This window comes from Hipposideros armiger, unplaced genomic scaffold (assembly GCF_001890085.2).
Source record: "Hipposideros armiger isolate ML-2016 unplaced genomic scaffold, ASM189008v1 scaffold_102, whole genome shotgun sequence".
Lineage (NCBI taxonomy): Eukaryota > Metazoa > Chordata > Mammalia > Chiroptera > Hipposideridae > Hipposideros > Hipposideros armiger.
This window is the reverse complement of record NW_017731452.1, coordinates 3,213,006-3,228,583: the sequence shown is the minus strand read 5'-3', so window position 1 is coordinate 3,228,583 and position 15,578 is coordinate 3,213,006. Positions and strand designations below refer to the sequence as shown.

The window sequence follows — 15,578 nt, the reverse complement described above, 5'->3', positions numbered from 1 at the left end:
GAATGGAGTCCTGTGAGGATGGAGATGCTAATGACTGTAGGGATTCCTCCCATATGTGACCCAACTAGTGGTTTGAGGGCTGTGGGGTGGAAGGGTGTTCAACGCTTTGTTATTCAAAGATGGATTATTTAGTTGCCCTGATTTGATGCCTGCCTATCCCCACTGCCTGCTAGACCTCCTTGGGAAAGGGTCTAAAAGAAAACAAAGCTCAAATCAGCTGTCAGTGACTTCTGATAAAATTTTTTTTTATTAAAGATTTTATTAGGGAATTGGGGGAGGGAAACAGTGTTGGGGAATTTGGGGAGAGAACAGTATTGGGGAATTGAGGAAGGGGAACAGCCAAGTTGTTGTCCTTTAATCTTAGTTGTGGAGGGCGCAGCAAGCTCAGCTCCAAGTCCAGTCGTGCCGCTCAGCTCAAGGGTGCTGTGTTCAATTAGTTGTGGGTGGGCGTAGCCAACATCCCACCCAGGAGTCAAACCAGCAGCCTTGTTAAGAGCATGCGCTCTATCCCCGAGCCATCTAGTCAGCAGCTCAGCTCAAGGTGCTGAGTTCAGTTTTTAGTTGCGAGCAGGCATAGCCTACCATCTGGAACAGACAACCTTGTTGTTAGGAGCACGTGCTCTCACCAGCTGAGCCATCCTGCCACTTGTTGGCAGCTCAGCTTGGGCGCAGCTCACTGGCCCATGTGGGAATCGAACCCGCAATCCTGTTGCTCAGAGCTCACGCTCTTGAGCAAGCTCTTAACCAACTGAGCCACTCAGCCGGCCCTTTGATAAACTTTAATAAGGGGCATATGACAGGGAGAGCACTGATGAAAAAAATGAGAGTTAGGGACTATAATAAAATAACAAAATTTTGCATGATTCAATGAAGGAGAAATCAAGTCTAGAATATATCTAGATTGTAATTCTCCACGTCAGCTCTGACCCCACATGGCCAGTCATTTAAGAGCATTTGCACTTATTATAGAAAAGATTTTACCCTGTTTTCCTCTCTTTCAGGTTTCAAGTGCCCCATTTGCTCCAAGTCTGTGGCTTCTGATGAAATGGAAATGCACTTTATAATGTGTCTGAGCAAACCTCGCCTCTCCTACAATGGTAAGTGCTTGGTGGGGGAGCTTCTGAGTGAGGGTATTCCCAACCTCACATGGCTCTGGGCAGTGTTTCCACCTGCCTTCCGACAGGAATGCCTGAATGGTGATGGGAAACCTGACTGTACAGGGAGTCTTGCTGTGCCAGTCAGAGAGGAAGAGGAATAGGACAAGGAAGGAAGGCCCGGTGGTCAGTTCCATGGTGCCAGGAAGTCTCTTGGGTCATTCAGTTAGTCCTTCTGCCCTCTTGGTTCCTTGGACATCTGGTGGATGGTAGACACAGCTTCTGCCCATTCGCACACCTGATAGCAGAGGGCCCAGAGGTAGTGCCACCTCTCCTTGGGGGACTGGGACTCTGTGCCAGTGGTTTGCACGGAGTGCTTACGCCCTGACTCCATGGCAGAATAAGTGCAATATGTGGACACCCTTTAGGGATTAAAACTACTGAGCTGCCACCTAGTCGCTCCACCAAAGTCACGCTGTTACCTACCTTGGAGGCTGCCTCAGAGCTGAGCAGTAAATACAACAGGAGGTAGGAAACTGGGCCAGGGATTCCATGAAACCCAAGTCCCCCTAATTGGCACCTCTGTGGACAAAATGAGTGCCAACATCTGCCTGGTATGCTGTGGGTAATGATTGGAGCCCAGCTGATTCGAGTTCAAAGCCTGCCTCTGCCACTTACTATATTATCCCAGACAAATTGATCCATTTAGCAGAGTCTTGGTTTTCTGGTCCATAAAACAGGGATATCAATACCTAGTTCATAAGACTTTTGTCAGAATAAAGTAAAGCTATTACATGTAAAACCCTTCAACACTGAGCCTGGCACACGGCCTGTGCTCAGGAAATTTCAGCAGCCCCCAAAGGGGTGAGACCATCCATGGGTTTCTTTTCCTCATTTTGCAGAGTGGACTGATTTCTCTTTAGTGCCGTGCGCCCTGTGCTGCCGGCAGCTCTCTTATTTTCCATTCTTGTATGCTTAGTCTGGTCTTCAAACCATGTTCATCAGAGAACTGTGTCTTCTCCGAGAATAGGCACCGGATCTGAGTGGGGTGCACCCCAATCCTGGCACTGGGTCCACCTTCTAGGATTAAAGTCCCAGCAGTGCTTAGGAAAAGGATTCTGTGACGTCTCAGAGAGTCTGAGGACTGGACAGGAGGTGAGCCTGGGTCACTTGACCCCATCCTGATGGTGAAAGTTTCCTGGGTAGACTCTCGACGGACCTGTCCTTGGGCTCCTGTCACCTCAGACCCCAATGTGCTCCTTTCCCTACACAGCATTAGTCTGGGGAGGCCTGATGATTCCAGATTGTTCCTGCGAAGTAATCTGACGGATCTGATCCACTCGGTTCTCCCGAAAACACATCCTATTATTCTCTCATCTGTTGTTTACTTGCTCAGCCAAAGACTCTGGATGCAGGCATGCCAGCCACTTACCTACTGTCTCAGCCACCCGCAGTTTGGTCACCTTTGCTCAGGTTGGAAGACCAGCCGCAGGAAAGGTTGTGGCCCTGTCTGTATCCCCAGCATTTCTCGCCCCTTCATCACCCCCTGGTATCCGGGAAGCCCCTCTTCTCCCCAGTGGACAGCCTGCCCCTGTCCCTGGGGACTGACAGCCACTGTGTTTGGATCTGTTCTCACAAACACTCTGGGCTTCCCATCAGACTTAGCAGTGTGTGTCCCTTCGAGGCTACTCCTGGAACTCTTTGTTCTATTCCTCGTCTCTGCCTGGAACCATGGATGGAGAGGAGTATTCGCTCCAACTATGGCCTCAGAAGCTGTGCACTTATTTTCCATATGTGCAGAGCCCTCATGAAGACCGCTTTTTGTCCCTTGCATTGCTCGGGAGAGACCTCCGGAGACACTGCCTTGTGTCATAAAAACACAAAGCAGCCTCAGTGGGGGCTCACCCAAGAGGACTGGGCTCTTGGTGTCATCAGGAAGAACTTTGCAAAGGCAGCTGTGGAGGGCAGAGTGCTCTTAGGGCCACCTCAGTACGGAGTACTCACATGCCCCATTTGAAGAAGGGGGAAGGTGAGGGGCTCAGGCTCTATCCCGGAGAACTGCCCGGTGCTGCCCATAGGTCTCCTCCCTGTTGGCAGCCATAGGAGAGGGTCGTCCTTTTCTTTCACCTTCTCCTCCAGAGGAGAGCAGGCTTTGAAGCCCAGTCTGAGCACAGGTCACCCACAGAAGCCACACTCAGAGTCGGAGTCCCCTTAGAGGACAAGAAGATTGGCCAGCCAGCCTGAATCATAACTGTGTTCTTGTTCTGGTCCCATTTTTTTCCTCCTCCTCTAATTGAAAAGCCACCTCCTCAGTGTGTGTGTGTGTGTGTGTGTGTGTGTGTGTGTGTGTGTGTGTTTGTTTGTAAACTAGAAACTTTAAACTCCAGGATCTCTTTTGCAAAAGCCAGTCCTTTACCACCAGAGGCAAAGAGAGGGCTTATTGCATCAGTCCTATCAGTGGAATTTGTCATAAAGCGATGATGCTTCAGAAACAGTGGCCCCTCTGTGTGTACTGTGAATGTGCAAAGGAGGCCTTCGAGGCTGGACTCCTCATATTGTCTTGGTCTTTTCTGAAGACACCTAACCCTCCCAGGTAAGAAGGCGTTAGCCACCTGGGGTTTGTATGTGGAGTGGAAGTCTCCTGGGCTGGTCTCAGGCCTGTTCTAGTTCAGATAAAGCCCAGGCCTTGCAGGTCCATAGGCCAAAGCCCCCAGTTGGGACCTATAGGTGCTGATTTTGGTTTTGCCAGTAATATATTTTCCCCCATGATTTCTCATCATCCCAACCTCCCGGCTTCACTTCATCTTTTTTAGTAAAAAAAAAAAAAAAAAATTTGTGAGGAGCCCTAAAGAGTCTGAAGTGCAGAGCTCTCAGAATCTTTCTGGAAAGGTGGCAAGGTGAGGCTTTCCTAGTGGATGGAGAGAGAAATGCTACTTTCTTATGAAGATTCACGGGAACTCCTGGCCACTCTCCGGAGATTCCCCATCTATACACACACACACTTTCTATAATTGCTGGCACCAATTGGGGAATTTTTTAGAGAAAATTTACAGCGGTTATATACAAGATGAAATTTAGTTAACCACCAAAGGAAAAAAAGTAGAAAACTCCTAAATGAGGCAGATACAAAGTAGCATTTTTCTTATTATGAGGGTTGGCCTGAGCCATGGGTTGAAAAGCCTCCAGCAGCTGCCTGCCAGATTAAAAAAAAAAAAAAAAATTTAGGAAAGGCAAGACTAGTTCAACTGGTTCTCCCAGTGCTCAAGAGAAATGTGAAGACCAGTAACCAGTGCTTCAGGCAGGTGCTAAGCCCTGCTGGAGGGGCAGGGAGGGTGCCAGACCCCAGGTTACAGCCTTCATTCTCCTCTTGCAGGGCTCTCCTCTTCCGGGATGGGGGGGGCTCTGAACCCAGGACTCTTAGGAGATAAGGAAGGAGTTGATGGGACCCATTTTGGGGGGGGTAAATGGGCCTTTTAATTTCTCTCCCTTCCCAACAACATCTGTTTGTGGTTCTGAGACTGGGGGAACTCACCCTCAAGAATATGCACTCAAATTTTGACCAACAAATTGCTCTGCTAGCAGAGTGAACTTTGAGATGAGGGACCTGATTTTGCTATGAGTAGAAGAGAGTCTTATCCTTGGGTGGTGGGTATGACAGATGGCCGAGGGTCCATTGAAAGCATAGGGGTCCTGGCTCCAGGACCAGCCCAGTTGTCCTTGGCCCTGGGGATTCTGGCGTGTGTGTGGCAGGCTCCTTTGCCAGTAGTATTAGGAGAGCTTAGTGGCTGTCAAGTCAGCTTCAGAAGATCCTCCCCTCAGCTTTCTTTGGGGGCACAGACCCATCCTTTGCTTCTTAGGTTCTGACTGCCCTCCTCTCCTTTCTGCCAAAGGTCATTGCCCTCAGCTTCAGGGCTCTTTAAATGCTAAATGTCACACAAAGTTTCTTTAAAGGAGAGGGAATCTCCTCCTCCAAGAGCAGGAATGCCTCCTGCTAGTTTACCTTGAGCTGAGCCCCCAGGCCTGAGTAAGTGGTGCTTATTTGGCCTCTGTCTCTGCTGAGACCTTGTAGTTGGGATGAAAATGCCTTTTCTTGGTCCTGGGAGAGCCAGGTCCTGGCCTAGGAGTTTGCCCAGCCCAGTGGGGCACTGGCAGGAGCTGTGGCAGGGGCTGAGTCTGGCCGTGGAGGTGTCTGTCCTGGTGTTCCTCCTACAGGAGCAAGGGGAGAAGGGCGCTCCCAGCAGCTGCTTACCGGCAGGCCAGGCTTGCAGGTTGAAGGAGGAGAGGGAGGAAGGGAGGGAGGCCCAGGAGAGGGGACTGAGTGGGGTTGCTGTGGGACGCTTCTGTCAATCGAAGCCCTCTGGGCCTGAGCTTTAGTGGCTCAGCCCTCTGGGCTGTCATCATTGCAGCCCACCTCAATGTGAGATCACACCTCACAGTTTTAGGGTGTCAGGGTGGGGATGCCACTGCTCATAGGGGAACTCTCTCTGCCCAAGTCTGCCCTTTGCCTGGAGTTTTCCCAGGAAGGGAGCTGGCAAGTCCTGGCATTGGTGGCACTGCCCCTTCCTATCCCCCAGGATACTGAGCCAACAGCTCTGCGCCTGCTGAGAGGCTGCAAGACCAGGCTTTTCCACACCTAGGCTGGAAATGAGGCCAGGGGGTGGAGCCTGTGTCTCTGCGTCATTTGCTGGGGGTTCTTCCTCTGGCTCCCACCTCCCTTCTCACCAGGGCCTTGACTGCCATCAGGCACAAGGGGAAACCTATTATGTACAGTCCCACGCTTAGCTGCTGGCTGTGAGCTGCATAGCATCAGCCTTCCCTCCTGCAAAAATGTATCTGTAGCTGTTTGGGCCTCCCAACCCCCACCAGCAGCCCTGGGGGTCCCTTGAGGAATGTTGAGCCAGTGCTCTCTGCAGGGCAGCTAAGCCCCCCGCAGTAGCAGTAGTACTTGAAGAGCAGCAGTGCAGCTTCCTAAATCAGTCTGTTCCCTCTGAGCACCTAGGTTCCTCCCTCCACCTTTCTTGGGCCCCCGCTCACACACATTCACAAAAAAAGAAAGATCTGAGGCTGTCTATGAGATGGGTGATGTTTCCCAGCCCCAAGGGGAGAAACCCTATCATCTGGTCTTTTAAGGAAAGAGAGCAAGCTGGCCAAGGGGAAGGAACAGGGCTTGGGAGTCATGGCCACTTACCAGCTGCATGAACTGATCCAGAGACCCCCACAGGCTCTCTAGTGCTCATTGAGATGCATTTGTGCAGTCCCTGGCCTATAACTGTCTCCAAAGAAGTAAGGGTTCCTTCTTCTCCTTTGAGATCCCTTTTCTTTAACAAACAGTGCTACCCCCTGTGTCTTAGGGAGGAAGCAAAAGGATGCCACCACCTCCCACTCATAGCCCCGTCACGGGCATCATACCTTCTGTTTGGGTGCCAGAGAACTTTGCCTGCCACTCTGGTTTGGTTCCCTAGTCTGGTTGGAGGGACAGGCATTGGCATCATTTTGTACCACCCCCAGCCAGTTCAAACACACTTCCAAACTCTCCCTTGCGCAGTGACACAGTGACATTGACCTTGCATAGCATATCAGGATGCTTGGAAGGGGCTTGGGAGGCAGAAACAGCTTCATTCCTGTGTTCTCATCAAGCAGCATTGGTTGAGCCCCCTCTGCTGGGAACCTGGGGCTGCCAAGGGGCATTTGAGTCCATCTGCAGAGTGGCCTTATCTTGTGCCAGGCCCAGCGTCCTTGGCTTTGTACCATGAGGTCCTCCAACAGCTGGCAGCAGGCTCCCATCTGAAGAGTGTGGAGGTCTTGTAGGAACTGGTTGATAGCCAAGCTTCAGCTTCAGCCATTTCCACTCCCCTGCTAGGCTCCCAGGGACTTCTGGGGGCTGCTGATTGTCAGGGCCCCAGGGATTGGGACAGGAAGCTTTACTCAGCCCACTCAGGCATGTTCCTAGATCTGCGCTCCTCCTGCCTTCCACCGTGGGAAGAATGCTGCTCCCTGGGCACTGCATTGGGTGTGGGCACTGCTGGCTTCCCCACGCAGTCAGGTCCCAAGCCCCATCTCAGGAACCTTCAGGTGGACTTTTGCAGCCAGGGCTCCTGGTCCCAGTGAAATGTGCTCCCTGCTGCGTGCCAGCCTGGCGGGGCAGCCGCACAGTTTAGTTCTTCCCTTCAGTGCTGCGTGCAGACCCAGGCAGGCTGGAAAGGCACAACACTGTACCATGCACGAAAATGCTTTGTAAAGTGTCGTGTGGTGGCAGTCAATTGTTAGTAAGAAAAGACTGTGTCTAACCTTCATGTGTTCAAGCCTGAGTCTGTGAGTGCATGACAAGATAAGAAAATGCACCACCCTTGTGCCTCCCATCCCTCCCCCTTCCCCTAGTGATATGCAGTGTGAAGAGAGAGGAGAGTCACGTTTAATCCTGTCGAAAAAGCAAGCCCCAAGTCTTACCTCCGTTCCTGGCCCTGTGTCCCAGGGGCTGCACGGACCCTCCTGGAGCTCACAGAGGACAGGAAAACACAGCCAGCACTGAAAGCTGTTTGGGACCCAGGCAATGAATTCTAACTTGCCCCTTAGGGTCGCAGCTGAGTCACCAGTTGGTAGGGAGAAATGCAAGGGGACACTAATTCAAAATCAATAATGTTGTGCTCCCAGGGAACTCATAAGTGCAGAGAGGAGTACGAGAAAGGAGACGAAGGGCTGGACGCAAACTCGCTTTATCGATGAGATGTCTGAGACAGAGAGAGTGGGAAATCAACGCCCGGGGATGTCTACAACGTGACTCTGCCTTCTCAAAGCTAGACTTTCCTCCCATCTTTATTGGAGGTTTTTCCTCTGATATTTTGTTATGAAAAACCTCAAACATGCAGCAGAGTTGGGAGTTTTGCCACAAACACCCAAATACCAACCACCCAGAGTCTGCATTGTACTATACTTGCTCTGTCACATAGCTCCAGCTCCGCCCGCCAGTCCTTATCCTTTGATGCATTTCAGAGTAAATGAAAACACCCATATGTTTCTTTATTGGGGTTTCTGAATGATAAAAGTAATGCATGTGCAAACAAACAATTCAAAATATATAGATATTTTTCTTCTCATCCACATTTCTTCCACACTATTAAACTATGTATATTCTTCCAGACTTTTGTCTGTGTTTACATAAACATATATGTACACACACAAATATTTAAATAAGTATGGTGTTTAGTGCCTTAAAAAAAACAAGACGATGCCTTTGTTGATCTGCACTTGCCACGTTTGGCGTCTGAGGTTACACTCCAGTGGTAGACTGTGTGCTGTCTACTTTTTCTCTTCATGTCGCCCTTTTTCGGTGGGCCTTTGGCCTGGCCAGATCTTAACAGAGAAAATGGCCACAGGTTGTCTTGGTGGCCAAGAAGCTAAGAGTGACTTCCCTCATGGCTCATGTGCATGGGGACTGAAGTATTGAATCGGCCCTATCTTAGGCTTTTTCCTCAGGGTTCCTGGTGGTGGGCTTTGAGTCACCTTCTAGGCCATGGAGAATACTCATTTTATGAGTCCCAGATGTTTCTTTCCCTTTTGCCCCCAGTAATCAGAGGGCACAGAGAAACAGCAGTGGAGGAGGGGCACCAAGCAGGGGGTCCCAGGCCTGCACTGCTGTTCACGAGCCCTCTGACTTAGGGCCCTCTGACTTAGGCAAGACGTCTGACTTCTGTCCTCATATGTAAAGTGGGGACAATACCCTGTGCCCTGCCTTGTTCCTAAGATCGTGAGTCAAATGAAAACGTATACACGCACCCCTGAGTATGTGTCATGGGCAACGTTCACAAACAATTAAAATTTCTTAGTAGTGGAGAATTGAGCCTATTTCAAGCTGTCCTTTCTTCACACCCATAATCCTGCTCTCTTGGTGTTTCTCCTGTGGTTTTGAGAACTTATAGGTAACCTCTTGCTTCCTTCACCTCTTTCACCTGCCTTTCAGGTATTAAGGTTGACTTGGGTTTGTATTTTGCCTTCTTTGGATTTCAGTCTAAACTTTCTCCCCAGATAATCTCTTTATTCCACATCTACGACCTGTTGCCTACATCTCTCTTCTAAACCCCAGGCCTAGACTTGAACATGTTCGACTCGTGGAGGTTTCCATTGATGTGTCAGCACCTCCCACCCAGTTCTGAATCCATCATTTCATTCCCATGCCTGTCCTCCTCCTCCTGGGTTCCCTTCTTAGGGACAAGCGCCCGCCATTTGCCCAGCTCCCCTTGTTAGCGCACCGTTCCTCCCTTCCTGTCCCCATTGCTAGTGTATGAGTTCATACCCCTGCATTGTTGCGTTGGCCTCTAGAATGGGCGCCCCCATCTGTGGGGTCTTCTGATCCCTCCTCCAGTCGTTTCCGGAGACCAGATGTGATCAGAGTGCGTCTCCAGGGCCTCTCAGTGAGCCAGATAAAGCCCAGGCACTACAGCAGGACACGAGTCTGGTATCATCTTCCCTCCTGCCTCCCGCTCCACCCCCACTCCCTGCGGTTCCCAGGTACACAAATACTGTTTGTTCTGTTTGCCTGGAATAATCCCTTTCTGAATAGCCCCCACCCCGATTAGGCATCTTTCATACCTCATACCCGGGCCTGTATGCCTCGTAAGACCTGCTAGAAGCTCCTGTGCTGTTCATTTCCATTTTCTTGTTTGTTCTCTCCTGTTGGACTCTGAGCTTCATGAATCCTGAGTTCATGGCTTGTTCACTGAGTTGCCAGTGCCCAGAATGTCATAGAAACGTTATAAAGGACTGCTGACTCGGCTGTGGTGCGCTCCCTGTTCTGCTCGGCTTTCCCGGCCACGGCTTTGCTGGGGCCCACGGCGTGCGGCAGCTTCCTTCCAGTCATTCCTCTTTTGTGTGGGGATGGCGGGGGCATTTCTCTTTTTTAAAAAGTTGAGCTGTACAGTTTAGTAACATTTAGAACATTCACACTGCTGTACAACCACCGTGCCTGTCTAGTTACCAACACTTTCATCGCCCCCAAAAAACACCTCTTGCATGACTCCACTTAACATGTGATATATAAGACAGTCAGCCTCCTAGAACCAGGGAATAAAATGGTGGTGGTTGTCAGAGGCCGAGGGGAGAGGAAATGGGGAATTGCTACTCAGCAGGTCAAAAGTTTCAGTTATGTAAGATGAGTCAGTTCTAGAGCTGTGCTGTACAACACTGCACCTGTAGTTAAAACAATACTGTATTGTACACTTAACTTGTTAAGACAGTGGATCTTAGGTTAAGTGTTCTTACCACAAAAAAGAAAACCCCTCAAACAGTCACTCCCCAAACCCCCCTGCCCTCAGCCCCTGATCTACTTTGTGTCTCTATGTATTTGCCTGTTCTGGACACTTCATATAATGGAATCATACAATAGGTGGCCTTCTGTGACTAGCTTCTTTCGCTTAGTGTAATATTTTTGAGGTTTATCCACATTGTAGCTTGTGTCTGTTCTTCGTTCCTTTTTCATGGCTGAGTAATATTCCATTGCATGGATATACCACATTTTGCCTGTCTGTTCATTAGTTGGTGGACTTTTGGGTTGTTTCTACCCTTTGGCTATTGTGACTAATGCTGCTATGGATGTGCATGTACAAGTATTTGCTAGAGTACTAGTTTCTTCCACTTATTCTTGCCTTGTACCACTCTCTCCATCGCCATATTTTTCCAAACCAAAAATCAGTGTACCTGGTCTGTGTGCATGTTTGGGGGAAAAGTCTATTCAGAGAAACGTTTTGCCTTGTGCTGCTTCCACTATATATCTGTCCCTCTCCAAGCCCTTTCCATCCCCTGGGCCACTTATTTGGCGATTAATCCCATTTTGTCTTTGGATAACTAACTTGTGATGTGCATGTCTTGTCTCTTCAGTGAGAGCCTTCATTCAGGTCCAGGCCCATCTTGGGCTTCTTTGTCACCCACAGAGCCTAACACACACTGGGTGACCCCAGCAGTCCCAACCAGTTCTAGACCCGTGCCTGCTTTGTGCCACCTGTCTGCTGGTGGCTGACCCTCTCCCACTTTCCCCTGTCCCCCCTTTGCAGATGACGTGCTGACTAAAGACGCGGGTGAGTGTGTGATCTGCCTGGAGGAGCTGCTTCAGGGAGACACGATAGCCAGGCTGCCCTGCCTGTGCATTTATCACAAAAGGTACGAGAGGACAGCAGGGCCAGCTCATCCAGTCCCCAGAGGGCTTCTTCCCCATGGGTCAGGGGCGAGAGGAGCAGACCGGCACCACTAGCCATTCTGTCTCCTTTTGTTGAGGGGTAGCCTCCCCCACTCTCTTCCTGGGCTCTGAGCCAACAGATACGCTGAGTGGAAGGAGAGTGGAATTGCCAGAGGTTTTGCTCTGGTTTGATAGCCTGGAGGGTAGGGGCTGATGGGGAGACCTGGGGAGCCCTATAGGCTGAAGGCGCTTAGGATCCTAAAGAGCCCCAAATTTCTTTCTTTGGAAGGTTGATTGTCCATCTGTCTCCCCAAGTCTTTTCTCCCTCCATTAGCCCCTCTGCTCCGCAGGGCGAGGCCCCTCATCTGTGCGAGACAGGCAGCATGGAGCCGTGTGCTCGCTGCCCCTGCAACCCGCCCCTTCTCCCCAGAGGGCCAGGCGGCAGGAATAGCCACTACCTGTGGGGCCGTGGCACTGAAAGCTGCTATAATTAGCAGGGCCGAGGTTTGTCCTCGGTCTCCAGCATGAGCCTTGTTCTTGTTTCCAACTGGAAAGAAGACACCTCCTTACCCAAGAGGGAGGACAGTGTGTGCTGCCTGTGGCCGCCACCTGCTCTTGGCTCCTCGAGCCCCAAAGCTTCTGCCTGACACATGGGCTTTTCCAAAACCTGAGTCACCGGGCCACTGGCCACGGGGCAGCGGTGGTACCCGGCACATGGATGTGGCTGACTCAGGCGAGACTCCAGGTTGGCCTGGGGGAGGGGTCTCGGTCTGGGCCCAGCACAGAGTTCTCCAGCGTCCTGGCCAGGCACCAACCAAGACTAGAAAAAGGGAATCTTTGGCTCTAGGGAGAATTATGGAATTATCTGTCTGATTCCTGACTTTGAAAATACCCAGATGTTGGTTTACAAATCAGAAAGCTGCTTAGGGCGATCTCTGTTCCCTCTCTGATTCAGACAGTCCTTTCTGTAAACACTAGAGACCAGGGCTTCACTGTCAGCCTCCTTTCTGGCTGTGCTTAGCAATGTCACTAAGCCAGAAGGCCACCTGACAACCACAGCAAACTGAGCCAGGTAGCTTAGGGGTCTTCTAAGAAGTCACCCACCAGTGAAGGAACCGCAAAGCTGTTCCTTTGACCCTGGGGAGGCTTCTCTCAGGTCCCCAGAGATCAGAATAATGGCCAGTCTTCCGGGGCTTTGCTCCCACTTCCTGCCCTTTAAACCTTAGAGATAGCTGACTAGCTGCCCTGCACAGTCCACACACGCTCCCCTTCTCACTAGTAGCTGTTGCCATCCTCCTGGGCTCCATGCAGGTAAGGTCTTGATCCCTCTCAAGACCACACTCCCTCCTCAGCGCCCTGATCCACCCTAATCCTGTACCCACCATGCCAGGTTGGCTGCCCCAGCTGAGCCACGATCAATCTTGGGGTTCTGCCTTCTTGCTGCTTCAGAAAGTGGGTATCTGGGGACACGCTTGTTTTCCCCTGGGGTCCTCACAGGTGAGATTTAGGAAACCCCTGCTCAGAAACCTGAGCCTTGGAGCAAGCCCCCTAAGGAGCAGCCTGGTCAGCGGTAACATGTCTCCCCTTGCCGCCTCCCGCCTCAGCTGCATAGACTCGTGGTTTGAAGTGAACAGATCTTGTCCAGAACACCCCGCGGACTGACCCTGCTGGGCTCGCTTGCTGATTCCTCTCAAAGGTGAGCTGGCGGTTGGGGGTGCTGCGTGCTCAAGGCTTGGGATCAGATCACTCTGGGGCCCGGGCGTGGGGGCTGTGCTGCCCTCAACACACCCCTGGGAGGAGAGCCCCTTATCAGTTAGTGGTTCTGTTGGGAGCGGGGGAATGATTCTGGGGAGGCTAAGAAATGCAAACTCACACGGTTATGAAGAACTTGTTGCTCGGTACAGTTGATTCATTGGGGAAAGACCAGATTCGTCTAGGGCGAATCTCCCTGAAGAAGGCAGAGCCCCTTGGAACGTGCCAGTCAGGAGAAGCAGCGCAAGCTCAACACCCCAGCCTGCCTTGTGTTCACTGAGGGATTAGGGCACGTCCTCAACTCCTTGGAGTCTCTGATTCTTCTTTGGGGACAGGGGGATCATCTCGCTTCCCGTCCCAGTACGGACATCACACTTACTAAACAAGACAGTCTGTGGGACGGTGTCAGCGGTCATTCCACTGCTGGTTCTTCCCGCCTCAGGCCACTTCCCTCAGCCCTGCTGCCAGATGGATCTGAGGCCTGTGGGCCAGACTTAGGCCCCCTCACCCCACAGCACAAGTTCCTGACTTCACAGCAGGCCGGTGCAGCTGACTTCCTCCAAATGTGCACACATGGTCCCCTATAGAAAGAACCCTCCAGTCTGACGTCTCCATTTCCTCCCCAGGGCACCCTGCCTTACTGCTGACCATCCTCTCCTGTCCCCCATCCTACCTGTCACTTCTGAGTGCTGGCACTTTTTTCCTGGCAAATAGACAAAACCCCCAGAGCAACCAAAACTCTGACTCCACCTCATCTCACATCCAAAGGTTTTGGGGCCTCTTCTCTCTCTCTCTCTCTCTCTCTCTCTCTCTCTCTCTCTCGTTTTTTTGTTTGTTTATTTTCTGTTAGGTTCATTTTATTTATTCCAAGTAAACTCCCAGACCAGCTGATGATGGCAGACAAATTAGGGACATTTGCTCTTTTTACCTTCACCTCAAAAGCTGAGGACATGGGGAGAAGAAACAGCGAGGGTGTGAGTGACACAGAGGGAGTGAAGCCTGCTGCTGGAGTGCGAGTCCAAATTCCCAGCATGTTTGCTTTCTTGGGGCCCCCAGAGTCGAACCACAGGCACCCAGGCCCAGGATCAGCCCGATGGAGCACAACTTATGTATTGTGGTCCATACAGGGACAGCCAGCCCTATTCCTGAGAGGAGGCTTCGGACACTGGGGCAGAGCTGAGTTGGGGACACCAGTGGGAACAGGGCACCCCTACCGCACTGACTTCCGGAGAATGGTTCTCCCTTTCTCCCTGAGGACACCAAATTGGATGAGCCGCGAGTTTGAGAGAAGAAAGCATCAACCGCCACCCTTTCCCTCACCCCTCATCCCAGGAGGGAAAGGGCATTTTCTTTTTCACCTTTGAAAGGCGCTGTGGGTCTGTCTCTATAAAGTGTTTACAAAAAAAAAAAAAATTATAAAAAAAAAAAGTCTAGTGTCGACTGGTGTTTTCCCTCGTGATGTTTACAGATTGCTGTCTGCTGCCCAGCTAGAACCCACTCAGTGACAGAAACGAACAGAGCCAGGTTCTCGCCACACCTGTCCTGATGGTGCGGGAGCCCTAGCACAGCGCCTTGTGCCCAGCGCCCCATCGGCCCTCTCCATCACCAACCTCTCTGCCTTGGTTTTCTTTGTCCATTTTTCTGCCTTGGTTTTGCACTTTTCTCCCTGTGGGACCCTGAGATCTTGACTTCATTGCCAAAAAAACAACCCGTGGAAGACCTCCCCCTCCATTCCCATTTCTACTTCCTCCCTCTCTCCCTCCCTTCTGGTTCTGGTCAGTTCAGAGGATTTAACAATCACAAGTGTCCTGCAAAAATGCCTGAACATTTTTCTTAGACCCTTGTGGATTTTTTTTTCCCCCCAGAAAACAGACAAACAAAAGACTTATTAAAGAAATATGTACAGCTACCCCTGTTTTCAGGCACTCTGTTTGAGAACATTTTAGCCATTGATGGTCACACGTGCCATCAGCCCATGCAAGATAGGTTTCTTCTGTATTTATATATTAAAATACGAAAAAAAAACACCTTATAAAATGTTTAAAAAATGTTCGAAGCTGGGGGAAAAGCTTTCTTCATTAGTCAAGATGTTTTGATATGGTATTAAAATAATGTCTAATAAAAAGATGCACTGTGTGACTTTATTTTAATGAAGTGTTGTTACACAATCAGGAAATGGGGATTGGAGGCCTGTCCCCCACTCCCTCCCCTACCTCCTTAGCCTTCCTTCAGGCTACTCCTTGGGGCTGCAGGTGTGATAGGATTCTCAGAGCAGTCAAGCCTGGATAGAGGGAAGGTGGCAGGTCAGACCTGAGTCCCACAGGTTTACTAACCTTCTCAAGCATCATGGAGTCAGTCTGCCGTTACCTGTGGAGTAGCTGTAACAGGACTCTTCTGCAAGCGGTCTTGTAGCCACTGGAGGCTGCAAGGATGCAGGTCCTTCCAGGTGTTGGCCTGGCACTGTCGTGTGTCTACACCCCCCCCTCGCCCCCCCAGTCCTCAGCTCCCGCTCCACATCCTGCCCTGCCTGTTCAGTGGGAGTCTCCGTGCTGACTCATGGGCATGCT

General features: G+C 50.9%; 1 protein-coding gene across 3 annotated transcripts in view; it reads left to right on the top strand.

The window, feature by feature from the left end:
- ZNRF1 (zinc and ring finger 1) overlaps positions 1-15,578 on the top strand; it is a 112,685-nt gene that overhangs the window by 95,594 nt on the left and 1,513 nt on the right. Inside the window, exons 2-5 of one of the 3 annotated variants that reach the window (XM_019646446.1) lie at positions 1,002-1,097; positions 11,138-11,243; positions 12,864-12,955; positions 14,480-15,138. In XM_019646446.1, the coding sequence (XP_019501991.1) occupies positions 1,002-1,097; positions 11,138-11,243; positions 12,864-12,921 (260 nt within the window). In that variant the 3' untranslated portion in view covers positions 12,922-12,955; positions 14,480-15,138. The other 2 variants (XM_019646445.1, XM_019646447.1) reach the window with 2 other exon arrangements.